At 35.3% G+C, this 15,368-nt stretch overlaps 1 protein-coding gene across 1 annotated transcript; it reads left to right on the top strand.

Moving 5' to 3' along the window:
• Positions 1-5,207: 5,207 nt before the first annotated feature.
• LOC144956949 (serine/threonine-protein kinase RIO3-like) lies at positions 5,208-14,738 on the top strand. Its single transcript, XM_078887793.1, has 8 exons — positions 5,208-5,490; positions 6,051-6,298; positions 7,889-8,124; positions 9,228-9,356; positions 9,713-9,825; positions 10,600-10,743; positions 11,984-12,111; positions 13,002-14,738. Exons 2-8 carry the CDS (start codon positions 6,099-6,101, stop codon positions 13,825-13,827), a joined length of 1,776 nt encoding a protein of 591 aa, XP_078743919.1. The 5' UTR covers positions 5,208-5,490; positions 6,051-6,098; the 3' UTR covers positions 13,828-14,738.
• Positions 14,739-15,368: the final 630 nt, after the last annotated feature.

Raw genomic sequence — 15,368 nt, 5'->3', positions numbered from 1 at the left:
TCGATACAATGAAATACATCATGTTTTGGTCCTTGTCTTGTACTTATACTACTGAGAGAATGCAAGTGTGTTTCTGTGTACATATGTGTGCGTGTGTGTGTGTGTCATTGTAGGTTTATTTTTGTGTGTGTGTCTGGATTTTGTCCCATAAGCAGAAGGAAATATATTATTCCATGAGTTTGATTGATGCCATCCAAACAACTTAAAGACGCTTTTGAATACGCGAATATGAGTTTGAATCGAAAAAGATAAAATATCTGTCCATTATACGAACAAAATACAAGGGACTTCACTGTGAGAAAATGGTCCTTATTTACTTCCGGTTCGTAATTTGAGGAGAATTGCCAGTTTAACATTTTTATCACCAAATCTCGAAAAGTAATATTTTGAATGTCTTTTCTTATGGTAAAGTCAATTCCTAAATTCAAAGATAACAACAATTAAAAAAAAAAAAAAAGAAAGAAAGAAAACCTCATAAAATTCAAAGGGCAAGTAGCTCTATTTTTCATTGAGTTATTTCTAAAACCTATTGATGTGAGTCCAAACGAATTTTTAATACAATAGGTAGATACGATTAAAAGATGGGAGAAATAAGTTTAAAAGACGCGATTTTGTTATGAAACCCAGAAAATTATAAAATTTGAGCTAGATGTGTGACGTCCTAAAAAAAAAAAGAATTATTTCTTAAACCAAAAAAAAAAAACATTTCCTGAATATGATCATTTTGACCATTTAACTCAAATTTAAATGTCGTCATTCCGACCATTGACACATTAATTGGTCACATTTTTTTCCTTTGGTTTGTTGTTGTTGTTGTTGTTATTATTGTTATTGTTGTTGTTGTTATTGTTATTGTTGTTATTGTTATTGTTGTTGTTGTTGTTATTATTGTTATTGTTGTTGTTGTTATTGTTATTGTTGTTATTGTTGTTGTTGTTATTATTGTTATTGTTGTTGTTGTTATTGTTGTTGTTGTTATTGTTATTGTTGTTGATCTTATTATTAATTAATTTATCTATTTATTTACTTATTTATCTAGTTATTTGTGTGTGTGGTTGTTTCTTTTTTTTTTTTTTTTTTTTTTTTTTTTGGGGGGGGGGGGGTGTTGCTATGTGGTCTTGTATGATCTGAAGGTCCTAGTTCGAGCCCTGTTCTGCGCCTAGTTGAGTCCTTGGAAAATGCGCTTTACTTAGATACATTCTCTCTCCGTACTCAGGTGAAGAATGAGTACCTGGCCGACACACAGCGTTGTCTCTGTCGGAAAAAAAGTAATATAGCCTAACAAGCGTTATGTTTTGTTTGCCTTTGGATAGGGATCCTGTGCAAAGCGCTTTGAGCACGTTTAGTGGATATTGCGCCATATAAAAGCTCTTTTTTTAATATTAAAAATTTATTTTTAAAATAATTTCAACCTTCTTTATTCTTGCAACAGAGTAGCTATATTTAAGTTGGTTTGAGAGTAACTCCATTACAACAATGGTTTGTGAGACTTGTATGTATGTATAAGTCGACTTCATTCCGTGCTATAAGATTATTCTATGTAATATTCGTTTAGATTTTGACTTTTTTTATTGACAGTGTTAAGGTGGTGGAATGTCAAGGATAATAGCCCAATCAACAGTCATGACGTCACTTCCTTCCTAATGACGCATGGTAACTTAGTAACACTGGCTCTAAACTATCGGAACAATGGCGGACGCCCGTATAAAATATTTCTCCGGCGAGCATAAAAGCGTATCCAGAGGGGAAAAAAACATAAATTTGATCACGTTTTGACTTTTGGTTTTGACTACTGAATCCAATTCCATCATAACATTATGGCAATGATGTAGGATATCCGCATCTAACCGTCATTTTTTAAGTTTCTGCACTGTTTTGCGAGTTGTCGTTAGTAGTGCTCAAGGAAACAAGTTACCCCATTGGTTCACCTATTGAATACAACTCACGATTTGTTTTCATTTGTGGCCAAAGACTTGTCTTTTGACGTCATCTTTTGGTCAGTGTCAGGCTATAAAGTTAACGATGGCTTTGATCTGACACATATAAACTACACTTGTCTCGTCGGTAAATGAAGACATAACGTATATAATAATGTAATATGACACGACTTACTGACTTAAAGTTAAAGTTGTCCTTATCGTCCGACCGGGACGCCTCGAAAGCTTGTCTAATCGTATATTTCTATGTATGTCAATTTGTTCCAAGGTTTAAAGTCCTACATTCTTTTGTTGTGGTTACTAAAGTTTGGTTGACTTGATGGTTTTTACGGCATTTTACGTGTCTATATAGGACGGTGAGGTGGTCTGCCTTTGTTTGCTTTTATTTCTTATTCCCGGAGGGGTTGAACATTATGACTCCATGACTTGAATAGTGCGATTGAGATAAATTTGGCATATAATCAACTGGCATGAAAAACAAAAATCTATCTGGCCATTGATAACCTTTGTGTTGAACTTATGTGGACGACTTATCGGGCTGGGCAATTCTTGGAAAAGATTGTCCTGAATATTCGCATTCAAATAGAGCAGTAAAGTTAGGTGCCCCAAACGTAAACAAAGGTGGAGAAGCACGTGGCAAACCACATGTTCCTGTCTTGACAGCTCACGTTCCAATGTAAATAATAGAAAGAAAATAACCTTTAAAATTTGGCTGTTAGGTGGCAAAAGAAACACATATTCATAAATACTCGATCATGTATCAAATAATGTCTAGATATGGATGTTTTATGGAACAAAAGGTAAAATTTATCAACAATTACAGTCTATCTATTTTTAGACCAGAGCAAATTATTGCGCTGGTGTGAACAGAACGAGAATTATTCGGAGCCTGATTTTCAGAATAATTTAGTCTTATATTATTATTTCTGCAACTGTTAGATTTTATGTAAACATATTTTCAATACTGAAAGTGTATTGCCTACAACTCAAACTACAAAATTGGGAGACCTATATTGTGCGTAAATTATTCCGGTCCCTAACGGAAATCACTAGCAACTTGTTATTGTTTACGTTTGGGGCAGCAACTTTACTGTTCTATAAATTTATTTTTGATCTTTTCCCATTTTGGTACCGGAAAGCGATCTCTCTTTTCTTTTTTGTTTTGGTTGTTGTTTTATATAAACTGAATGGGCTGATCTATTTTAACAACAAAAGTAATAAATATGTAATTCTCTCTCTCTCTCTCTCTCTCTCTCTCTCTCTCTCTCTCTCTCTCTCTCTCTCTCTCTCTCTCTCTCTCTCTCTCTCTCTCTGGAGTGTAACGGGACAATAGTTTTTAATCGGGACATCGGTTATTGAATCGCTTTGAAATCAAATCACATTTAAAAAATAATAAATATAACAAAAAATTAAACCATACATAGACCTGTCAAATAAAAATTAATGCTTGCAATAATTATTTGTGAGATATGTTGACTTATTGACCTTATAATTTGTTTACTAATTTTATGTGAACAAACTCAAACTAATTTCAAGGAAGAAGTATCTCATGATTTACATAAAGAGACATACTGTGTTAACAATCCTACAGAATCACTTTCAAATCTTCAAAACGCAGAATCAAAAGCAGCAGAGGAAGTTCTCCCAATCGAGAAAAAGATATATTATAAGTGACAAATAAGAGAGCTCTATAGTAAAAGACGAAAACTTTGTCAAGAGTTAAGTAGGCCTACCTACAAGAAACGTCCATTTAACCCGAGCAGATTATCTTCGCATGTAAACAAAAATAAATTATCACTAACATGGAGAACGCAAAAATGTGGGGTATTTCTAGAGAAGTGTCTCGACAGGAATAAATCCTCTTGAGGAAAAGCAACAAAGATTCACCAGTGCCTCAACGGATGTCCAAAGTCTCATCCAATAAACTGCTCAGTTTGTGGAACGCAATCTTTCCTGAAAAATCCAAATCTTCCAGATGCTGGCTTAAACCGCACTCAAGAGCTCACCGTGAGTCCCGAAGACCACATCAGAGAGAAAGAGCTAGAAGACAGTCTGAAAGCATGTAAAACGGTATAGCTCCAGTCAGAAACAATCTCCTCATGGAAGCATTCAATTATTCTAAAATGGGAAAAGATGAACCGTTCCGCATTCTTCGACTAATAATAATAATAATAATAATAATAATAATAATAATAATAATAATAATAATAATAATAATAATAATAATAATAATAATAATAATAATAATAATAATAATAATAATAATAATAATAATAATAATAATAATAATAAATAATAATAATAATAATAGGAAGTGTTCGGCATGTCGCTAATACGTCAAACAACATTGGCGCTAGTACCGAACCCTGAGGGACTCCATTCTTCAATTTCCTAATTTTAATCGTAGCGTCTCCCAGCGCGATGTGGAATTGTCTTTCCCCTAAGATTGAAGAGAACAACTTCAAGGTCTTTTTTGCACCTTATGATCTTTGCAAGTTTGAGCATTAATCCTTCGCACCAGACAGTATCTACTACTGCGAATAGTGGTTCCACGGTGGCCTCACTATTCGCAGTTGGCTACTACTTCGAACTTCGACAATAATATGGCGACTTACGGACTAGCTTGTAGACGGGACTTGGAACTACAATCCGGACGATCCTCGGAAAGATGTATTGCTGTACCGTCCCGGGGAATGCAGTTCCCAGTCAGTATTGTCCGGTTGGCGGATTTTCCACCAAATTGGAGGATTTTATCATCGGGTGGCGGGGAAATAATGGCCTGACGGATGGTGGATTTTTTTTTGGGCGGATCTTTGATGATTTGTATACCCTTAAAAAAAAAAGTATAGCAATCAAGGCTAATTAGTTCTTATTCCCCCCCCCCCTAAATTGACTTTAAGAAAATCTTGAGGCTCATTTTTATGCACTATGTGTTAAAACCTTTGTCGGTCAAAAGCTTCTATTAGCCTGACTACATTATCTATGAAACATTTTTTAAATGCCGACAATAAATAACTATTTGAATTGAATTGAAAAGGCTAAAATGGATCCAACGCATGGTGTGGATTTGGGGGATATCAACCCTAAATCGTCATGCCTAAATAAATAGCATTGTATACAGCTGTAAAATAGGTGAGTAGCGGTTGTTAAAACAATTATGATTCTGAGACAATGCACTAGGGTTGATTTTAAGTGTTTTAAAACAAATGGCGGATTTTGGGCAACTGTCGAAGGGGAGTAGGATAAAGTTGGCGGAATTTTTGCAAAGGCGCCTGGCAACACTGTTCCTCGCATTTGTGGCTGTGTCTCTATGTTGTGCAATATGTTTATTTTTGGTACCTATCCTTACCTTTTTGTTATTAATAGGTAGGCCTACCGTGTATTTATAGCTTGGACTCTTTTACTCCTTACTTAAATTTAACATTTTGCTCACGAGTGAATTTAACTGAAGTACCGGTCAACAAATCTGAGAGTATCATAAGAAACAAAAAAGACCACTCGTGAAGTGAAGACCTGGTAAGAGTAAGAGTAAGACGGAAAAATACAAGTGAAGGTAAGGGACCATTCGTTCATTTCATAACTATTATTGAAGATAACACAGTCTTGATCTTGTCATTATATTTTATAATTAATGGGAAATACAGGCACCATTGCCATTGATTTTATTAAGTTTTTAATTTACCTTGATGATTAATGAAATTGAAATCTCAAATTAAAATGTTTTGATTTTATTTGTTTTATTATTTATATTTATAATATAATAATATAATTTGTTCATGACAGTAAGTGTCTGCAAACTGCACTACTATCTATAGAGAGAACCGTCAACTTGAGTAACTGGTAGTTACTAACGTCTGCTTTTACGTTTAATAATTTCCCCTGCCTTTTCTGTTGTGATATTGTTACTGTTAGAGAACTTTTAACACTATGAGCAAAACCAGTTAAAGTTAAAATCGAAGAAAAGTCTCCCACATGATTTTTTAATATATTTTAATTTTAAATTTAACATGATACTCTCAACCCTCAGAGTCCGTGTATACTTTTCCTCATGTGAATCAATTCTTTGTAAAATCACAGAAAGTTTATATCTGTTTTTTAAATTTATTTTTAAAGCTTGTGATTGGGACTGATAAACAACGAGGCTTGGAATCAGCAATTATAATGGCTATGCCTTCAGAGACCGTCCAATGTGATCCTACCACAGGCAGTGTTTGGGGAAAGCCCACTAATCCAATCCAGCCATGCTCATTGACAGATGTCATGAATGAACAGATGAGTGAAGCGCTTGCCTCAGAACTAGAGGCCAGAGAGAATGACTATTTATTCCGAGAGTATCAGTATGTGGAAAAATTAAAACTGGAGTAAGAATATATTTATAAATCCTATATTATTCTTTTGGGGAAGCCTTCCGAAAGCTCATACATCCACAGTATTCTAGTTCTAAGGGGGGGGGGGGGGGGGGGGGGTTTGAGAGGGGGGAAACTTTAAAAAAAAAAAAAAGTTTTCCCCCTCCCAAACCCCCGACTATAACATTAAAAAAAAAACAAGAATACTGGGGATGTAGGAGCTTTCGGAAGGCCTCCCTTCTTTTGACTTGGATGGAGTGCAGTTATACGTAGTATGAATTCAAGTCAAACCGATACTAAGCTGCTAGATGGTGGGGACTGTAAAAAGTAAAAAACAAAAATGAATAAAACAGCTTTAAAAATAAAAAAGAACAAAATACCAAACACAGAACATTTCAGGCTCTAAACCCCTCTTCAGCCAACAATAAAAAACAATGGAAACATAAATACATTAATTGTCACCCCTCTTAAGCCAACAATAAAAAACAATGGAAACATAAATACATTAATTGTCGCCCCTCTTAAGCCAACAATAAAAAACAATGGAAACATAAATACATTAATTGTCGATCTTGTTTTTTAGTAATGTATTTATGATTTCATTGTTTTGTTTGAGCCCGAAACATTCTGTGTTTGGCGTTTTATTTTTAATTTTTTTTTTTTTTTGATGCTGTTATATTGATTATTTTGTTTATTACTGAGGATGAATGAGGAGAGTTTTATAGTTATAGAACAAATGAAATAATTACTAGGTTATCTGAAACTGAATCTATTTGGCACAAAAATATTTTGGTCAGAAAATATTTGATAGCTCTATACAGTTGTAGTTCAATCTTACGCTAACTTGTCAAGATAATATTTTACCATTTTCATCAAGAAAGCAAGGGATGTAACTCAGGTTAACACAAGTCAGCGTCATGTTGCTATTGTTGTTTCCTTAGTGGGTTTGTAATAAAGTAGTCCATGGAGCCAGAGTTTATCCCTGTTTCAATAGCATGAAATGGACAATAGAAATTGTTTGCTACTATTTGGATAGGACGCTAGTCTATCGCAAAGTACTTTCCATTAGATCTAACGGCCAGCTACACAATCACAGCTTAGTGGACAGGGGGGGGGGGGGGGGTCAGTAAAAATTCTGAACTTCACCTGGCATCGATTTTGGACTTTTATCGTGTGAAGTGAGTGCTATACCAACTTAGCTATTTGGACCCCTTGTTCGGTAATAAATGGATAAATAATGGGGGAAGTAATAGTTTGTTTGAAATTTTTTCATCCCATCATTGAATTGTTAAAGTGATAAAGAACAAAGTACCCTATTTGATTCGCCGATAACAACGTGTGTAAGCAGATAAAAGTGCCAAGAGAACATAAATCAGAATGGCATTTGTTGGGAAAGATGGCAGAATTGATCGAGCTTGAATCGGGATGATACAGATGGTGCATTGCGTTGTTCGCTGCCTTAAACACTCTACCATCTTGTTTCCCATATGTTTAAAACAAAACAAATTTAGCAAAGGTAATTAGTTGTAACATTGGAAGTTATTTTTAAAAAACTGATGAGTTTGAAAAATAATTTTTTAAAATTTCATTAATATTTTCTTTCAGAAAAGCCGCTGCAACCGCAGGCAATTCCGAGGCCCTGACAAAACCACCATCAGCAGCAGCTGCTGCTACAACTGAAAATCTCACAGATGAGGAATTAGCGGCTAAATTGGCTGCTGAAGACAGTGGGTATGATCCCAATGATGAGATTATTGCACTGATGCTTCAGAAACAGTTTGACAAGGAGTATGACACTGCTCTGTCCAAAAGGGAACAGCATTACAATGGCAATTGCAAAGGTATGGACAAGAATATTTGCTTATCCACAAAATCCTACTTAATCTGTATTTTCTATTGATGTTGGTGTCAGCTGGTGTAGAGATCTGTTTTTTTTTACTCACAACACAACCTTAATTAGGTGCAAGGGTTTGAGTGGCTAACCGACACTTTGATATTATACTTTCAACTCTTTCAACGCTGAGGCTGTATTCACATTTCCATCACAAAATGGCTGACACTTTATTGAGGCAGCATGAGAATGATAAGCTAAGTAAGACAACGCGACATTCGAATTTGATGCAAAATCTTAATTAAAATACCCCCTAGGGCCAATTGAATGTTCTGATGAAAGAAATGATACCATTGGTTCAATTTATAGTACATTTGTAGAAAGTAGGATTGGATTACATTATTATTTTAGCCTTTCAAGACCAGCCGCTTTGTGCGGCCATTGGCCAGTAGAACAGATTCTGCTCTGGCCGCACAGTGCAGCCAATGGCGCTGAAAGAGTTAAGAAAGTCATCAAACAATTTCCTCCGTCCGCCTAGTTGGAACAACACCTTGATAAGATACATTTAACAGACAGTTTCCTGTATGCACCCAGCTGACAATGGTTGGGTAGCATTGGTTGGTTAGAGTTAGATATGGTGTAAAGTACTTTGCAATAAACCAGCATCCTACTTGAATGGTAGCAAGCATTTGTTACTGTCCATTGAATTCTAGGTAAACCATGATAAACTCTGGCTCCATGAACTTCGTGGGTGTTAGGTAAAAAAATTTTGATTTTATATAGGATATTGAACAAATGCTTTTGCCTCTAATTCCAGTCCCCTGGTCTAAGACTTTTGGGATCAGTTTGCTGTAACTATACAATTTTATTATTTTGCTTTTTCTGACACTTTATCATACACATTTTTCCAGATTTCTAACATACTTCATTGTCTGCTTCCAAATCTGTCACAATCCATCATCGGGTAGCAAGTGACCATGACTGTTTGTTTCAATTGCTATCATTATTTACTTTGGTTTCACGGTCCTTACAATAACAGGATAGTGAGGAATAGCATATGATCAAAAAGATAATTTATTTCCTTTTTTGTTTGTTTTACTTCTTTTGTAAAAGTGGCCGTCTCCTTTGAAAACTACAAACGCAAGCATATGCAGTCAGAATACCAGAATGCTGAAGATTTTGATGATGACGATGACAATTATGAAGATGAATTGCCTCAATACCCTCAACAAACAGAGTGGGGTTAGTATTCTCCACAGCTTTTTCTGTTGATTAGATTTAATAAATCTTGAATGTATTGTAGCTATTCTATTCTAACTGGATGGGGTTTCTGACCTCCCATAATGGCAACGTGGCTCAGCGGTACGGTACCGAGTTCGACTACTTTCCTCATTGTGTGGCCTTGAGCAATTCACCTCGCCCTAGCTCAATTTGCGGCGCTGCACTGCGGCTTGATGCCTGGGCTATTCCTGTCTTCCCTTGGAATAGACCCGAAAGACAAATTTACCCTTGGGGATGAATAAAGGGAAATTATTTATGATTTATTTTATTTACTGTGTATTTACTATAAAGAAAAACTGTCTGTCTTCTGTCTCCAGAGAATAGCCACCTGACCATCGGCAGTCGTGGATATGTCCGACAGGGTGACAGCATCGTGACAAAGCACGACAAAGTCATTTGTGGGAGACGAAATGCTCAGAGACTCATGCAGGTTGGTAACCATGCATCCAAACAAAAATAAGAGTGATAAAGAATTTGTTCTTAATTTTTTTTTTTTCTTTTCTCAGTCCACATCCTGTTAGAAGGTCATGTCATAATTGGTTCCAGTTAATTGAAAACTTGTGAAGCAGGAACTGGTGCAATATAATAATCCTTAAACGTGTTTATTATGCGGTCCCAGACAAAGCAAAAGGAAGATGCAAAAAACATACTCTGCCATCTTTGGCAAGGCATCATTTGTCAGACTGCTACCCTTGAAGTTACCAAAAGAGGATAACTCTTATCTTATATATTGATTCTTTTTGCTATCTTACAACATTGAGCACATGATTTAGGCGGTTAAAATCCATAATAGATAGTCAACTTGAAAACACATTATTATTATTATTTTATTTTTTTTATTAAGTTTATCGTTATTATTATTATTATTATTATTATTATTATTATTATTATTATTATTTTTATCACTACTTCTATTGTTATTATCATCATCATCATCATCATCATCATCATCATCATCATCATCGTCATCATTATTATTATTATAATAATTATAATAATAATTATTATTATTATTATAATTATTATTATTATTATTATTATTATTATTATTATTATTATTATTATTATTATTATTATTATTATTATTACTATAATTATTTTTATTACTACTATTATTATTATTATCATCATCATCATTATTATTATTAATAAGCTAAACTCAATGGCATTACATTACTTTTTTTTTTACTTTTAACCTTTTCAGTTCCCACCTGAGTTTGATTGTGGAGATGGTGAAGGGATGGACATGCAGTTACCAAATCGAGTCTACAACAAACTTAAGCAGCATTCTCTATCTGAGACTAAGAAAAGTCACAAAGTGTACGAGAAGAAAGATCACTCAACTGCGGTAAGGGGATGACTGCGGCTATGTGGTCTTGTGTTATGACACTCGCTTTCGGATCGGAAGGTCCTGGGTTCAAGCCCTGCTCAGCGCATAGTTGAGTCCTTGGAAAAGGCTCTTTACTCACATTTTCTCACCGTACTCAGTTGTAAAATGAGTTCCTGGCCGTTAACAGCATTGTCTATGTCTGAAATAAAATGTAATATCGCCTACATGTTAAGTGTTGCTGTTGGCCAAGGACTCCTTGTAAAGCGCTTTGAGAATGTTTAGTGGATATTGCACGATACAAAAGCTCAATTTTTTTTTTTATAAGCTCAACTGCAGTAAGGGGATGGCTGACATGTTTATTAATTTTTTAGAAATTTAAAGCAAATTGCAGCTTAAATTCGACTTCATTATTTTTTAAAATATTTTTTTTCTTGTCTTTTTATGATTCAGTCTGAATTAATTACAAATCGTATTATCCTCCATCATTCACCTTGGTATAACAACAGCCTAACATTTGTCACTGAGAGAGCAACAATAGAGATGATACAACTCTGGTTTCAATTGCTGATACTGTTAACATGATCGATAAAAATGTCAAGATGATTTATATTTTTGAGAGATTTTGAATAAATTCTTCACAGTGGTGCTTATTTTTATGTAGTTCTTTTAGGTATACCTCTGCTCTGTCTTTGAGCTAGTTCTCTTGCCTTACATTTTTTAAATGTGCATTTTAAGCACATTGATACCCTTGGCTATATTATTTTGGCTATCTAAAATGGTCTGAAAGGAAAACAGAATCTGTTAAACTCCCTCCCACTCCCCCCCCCCCCCCCTCCTAAAAAACAAAACAAAAAAGAAACCTAAAAAAACCCCCCCAAAAAACAGGGAAACAAAGAAATGCTGTACTACAAGAAGATTTACATTTGATCAAGATGCTTATGTAAACTTGATGTCTAGAAGAAATAACATCAGTTTACTATAGATGCAATATTTCTGGCGTAACCCGAAAATCCGTTTAAAAAAAAAAAAATGGATTTTAATTTCTTTCTGGCATCTAGATCATCTTAACATAATACTGTTGTAAGGCAGTAGGTCACATTTCAAAACAAGTTTCAGGCTTTTTGGAATTTGTTGAAATGGATTTCAAGCTTTTCTGGCCTCAATTACTTGCACTCATGGGTTAAAATCTACTACATTTTAAAAAAAAGTATTTAAAAACCTGTGGATGCCTAATTGATAAGTTTGTTGATCTCTCCAGATCAAAGCTGTTGACGAGAAAACCAGAATCCTGATATTCAAGATGATAAATGCAGAGTTCCTGATGTCTGTCGACGGAGTAGTCAGTGAAGGAAAGGAAGCTGTCGTGTTGAAAGCCATTGGAGGAAGGTAAGTTTAGCATGATTTTATGAGTGGCTATGTGTTTTAAGTGCATTTTTCTTTTTATGTGAGAAGATCTGCATGTTCATTTTTGTCTTGGTGCACCAGCTGCTAAGAAGCATATCCATCTAATAAATAGAGGTGCCTAAATGAGTCAATTAAATGGAGATAGAGATAAAGGGAGTAAATCTGACTCATGAATGAACAACACAAAACAAACGACGTTTCGGCCCTTGGCCTTTATCAAGTAAACGTTGTTTATTTGGTGTTGTTCATTCATGAGTCAGATTTACTCCCTTTATCTTTATCTCCAGCATATCCATCCTATACCGGGATATTTTAAAGTTGATGAAAAACAGTTATTCCTCATATGAATTGGAGCTTTTGTTCAGTATAAGCAGATCTGCCACAAAAACAAGTTTAATCAGTAATTTACAAATTTTTTGAATGAGCCAATTGAGGTCAATTCACAATTTTCCTCCAGATCCGGGTGTTTTCACCAAAATTTAATAGGAAAATGATAAAAAATTGTTATTTTACAGAGAATATGGTATGGAAGGAAGACATATAATTTGCCATGAAACTTCGTTACTGTGGCCAGGCTTGCTACTTGGGCAGATAATACTACTAGTAATTTATAAAGCTTTTGAATATTTTGTTTTTAAATATTATTTTAAAAAAAGATTTGGCCCAATTCTTTAGATTTTAAAGGAAGAATGGATGGAAATGGATCTATTTTTAAGTAAAATTTTGTTTTATTGAAAATGTTGTGAAATTTGACATGTCTCCCAATATATTTTATGCCCCCCCCCCCTCCCCTCCCATGGTTGTTCTGTCAGGACATATTGAATCATTATTTATAACTGAATTAATCAATTATCATTTTGCGTAATCACCAGGAAAGACAACATGGAGCTGCCCGAGCATGTCATCTTGAAAGTGTTCAAGACATCCATGAATGAATTCAAGACTAGACTGAAATACATCCAAGGAGACTACCGACTCTCCAAAGACATCCTCAAGAAATTCAACCCTAGAAAGCTCATGCGGGTTTGGGCGGAGAAGGAATTTCTAAACCTGAGAAAGCTGCACAGAAACGGCGTCATGTGCCCCACGCCCTTAGCTTTGAAGAAACACATTTTGGCCATGGCATGCATTGGTGGAGACAGGCCTGCGCCGAAACTCAAAGATGTGGTTTTCAATACAGAAGACTTCCAAGACGCATTTGAGCAAACGGTGGAGTTGATGAAGTTGATGTTTGGCAAGTGTAACATGGTCCATTGTGATTTTAGTCCTTATAATTTGCTGTGGCATCAGAAAAAGGTTTGGGTTATCGACGTGGGTCAGGCTGTGGACAGGGACAATCCCAGCTCAAATTCATTCCTATTTAGGGATTGTAGAAATATATGTGATTATTTCAAACAGGGAGGGGTGTACGGGGTGCCGTCTGCTGAGAATCTGTTCAACGAAATCACAAACTATGCCTTTGAGGGAGAGGGAGAAGTGTTTGAGTCTCAGTCTCATCGGTACGACGAAGAGGGATACGCCTTTAATTTTTTCTTTGAATTGTCTGAATCGGCTAGATCACAGAAGTATGTGACTGGTGATAGCAGTGGTAGTGATAGTGAAGGTGATGACGTAGAAAATGACGATGTGGAGGAGGAGGAGGTGGAAAAATTACAAAGTGATAAAGGGGAAGCTGAGAATAAGGAAAGTTCTAGATAGGATGATCAGCTTTGAAATTTTAAAGAAAGAAAGTAAAAATATACAATTTCAGAGCATATCTCTTGTGATGGAAAATACTCACTCATAACGATGGTGAGAAAAAGATAAAAAGATAGAAATCAAGAGAAGCCAAGATTTGTTTATTACAATAAGGGATTTATTTTGTTCCTATGGTTGAGCTCGGATTGGAATTTGAGTGTATAATAAATACTTATCTGTGGATTTTTATGGTATTCTGTACATATTTAAAACTGGAGGAAATATGTAGCCTATCAGTCCATGAGATACTTGTCCAATATTTTTAGACAGTCATAATTCATAGTAGTACGGTGCAGATCTCGCAATGTCATGTCTGTCTGTGAAATTACATATTGCGATTTTGCCACTAGGGCTGACGTTGGAATCCAGCACCTTATTCCATGGGCAAAGCAAGCTGACCTGTACACCTCTGATGTTAAAGGTCAATGTTTAAGATGAGATGATGATTGGTGCAAAGGGCAAACTTCTTGCTCGGCCCATTTTTTGTACTCTTGAACAAGTTTCTGTACGCACATCACTCCCACTTGACTCAGTTGTATAATATAAGAACTTGGTTCATACATCTAAGAGAGAGAGAGAGAGTATAAATATGTGTGTGTGTGTGTGTGTGTGTGTGTGTGTGCTTGAGTGCGCTCATGTGGCATGTTTATATGTGCATACTTGCACACGTTGATTGTGCATAATAGCAAATTGTTGAAACATGAAGACAATAAAAACTATTTATTATCCAAAACAAAACAAAAAATATTTGAAATTGTCTTCCATTATTAGTTCTTTGTCAATCTATAGTGTTCTGAAAATCTATCCAAAAGTTTTTATTTTTTATTCATACATTCCTTTACCACGAATTTATATTACAATAACTCTCCCTAGCATTGTTGTTTGTTTGTTTGTTTTTAAGGGTTTTACGGCGCTTGCAACACATTAAGGTCATATCAGCGCCAGTAAAAAGGAAGAAAATGGGATAGTAGAAAGTTATAGAATTACAATTATAGCACCCTAGAAAAGGTAAGACAAAGAGGAATTGATTCAAACAGGGAGCAGATGTAGATTCCAAGAGCACACTATCAAAGTACTTAAGTTTGAGATCACCAAATGTCTCATCCAGACACAAGAACAGGTCCCCACTATAAGGAATACACTCAAATGTTTATAAATCCTATATAATATGTAAACAAAACAATACAGTGCATAACAGAGATGATTTACAAGGAAAAAAATATATCCCAAAACTATACATTTGGCTGTTTCCCTCCCAGCCAGGACTCCGGCCAGGGCAAGGATAAAACCAAGTAATCTCATTCCAAGACATAGAAAGCAAGTTGGAAAACAGATATAGAGGGAGAGAAGACACAGTAAGTACCTCCCTGCCCACTATGGGAGGTCAGGAACCCCACCCAGTTTCTAGCATTCTCTAATTCTATACATTTGTTTCCCTCCCAGCCAGGGTATCCAGGATAAAACCATTTAATTTCATTCCAATACAAAGACAGACAGCATGT

Source organism: Berghia stephanieae, chromosome 11 (genome assembly GCF_034508935.2).
Source record: "Berghia stephanieae isolate SIO BIC M18660-M18661 chromosome 11, UCSD_Bste_1.3, whole genome shotgun sequence".
Classification (NCBI taxonomy): Eukaryota; Metazoa; Mollusca; class Gastropoda; order Nudibranchia; family Aeolidiidae; genus Berghia; species Berghia stephanieae.
Note: the sequence above shows the minus strand (reverse complement) of the source record. Positions and strands in the feature narration are given on the sequence as shown.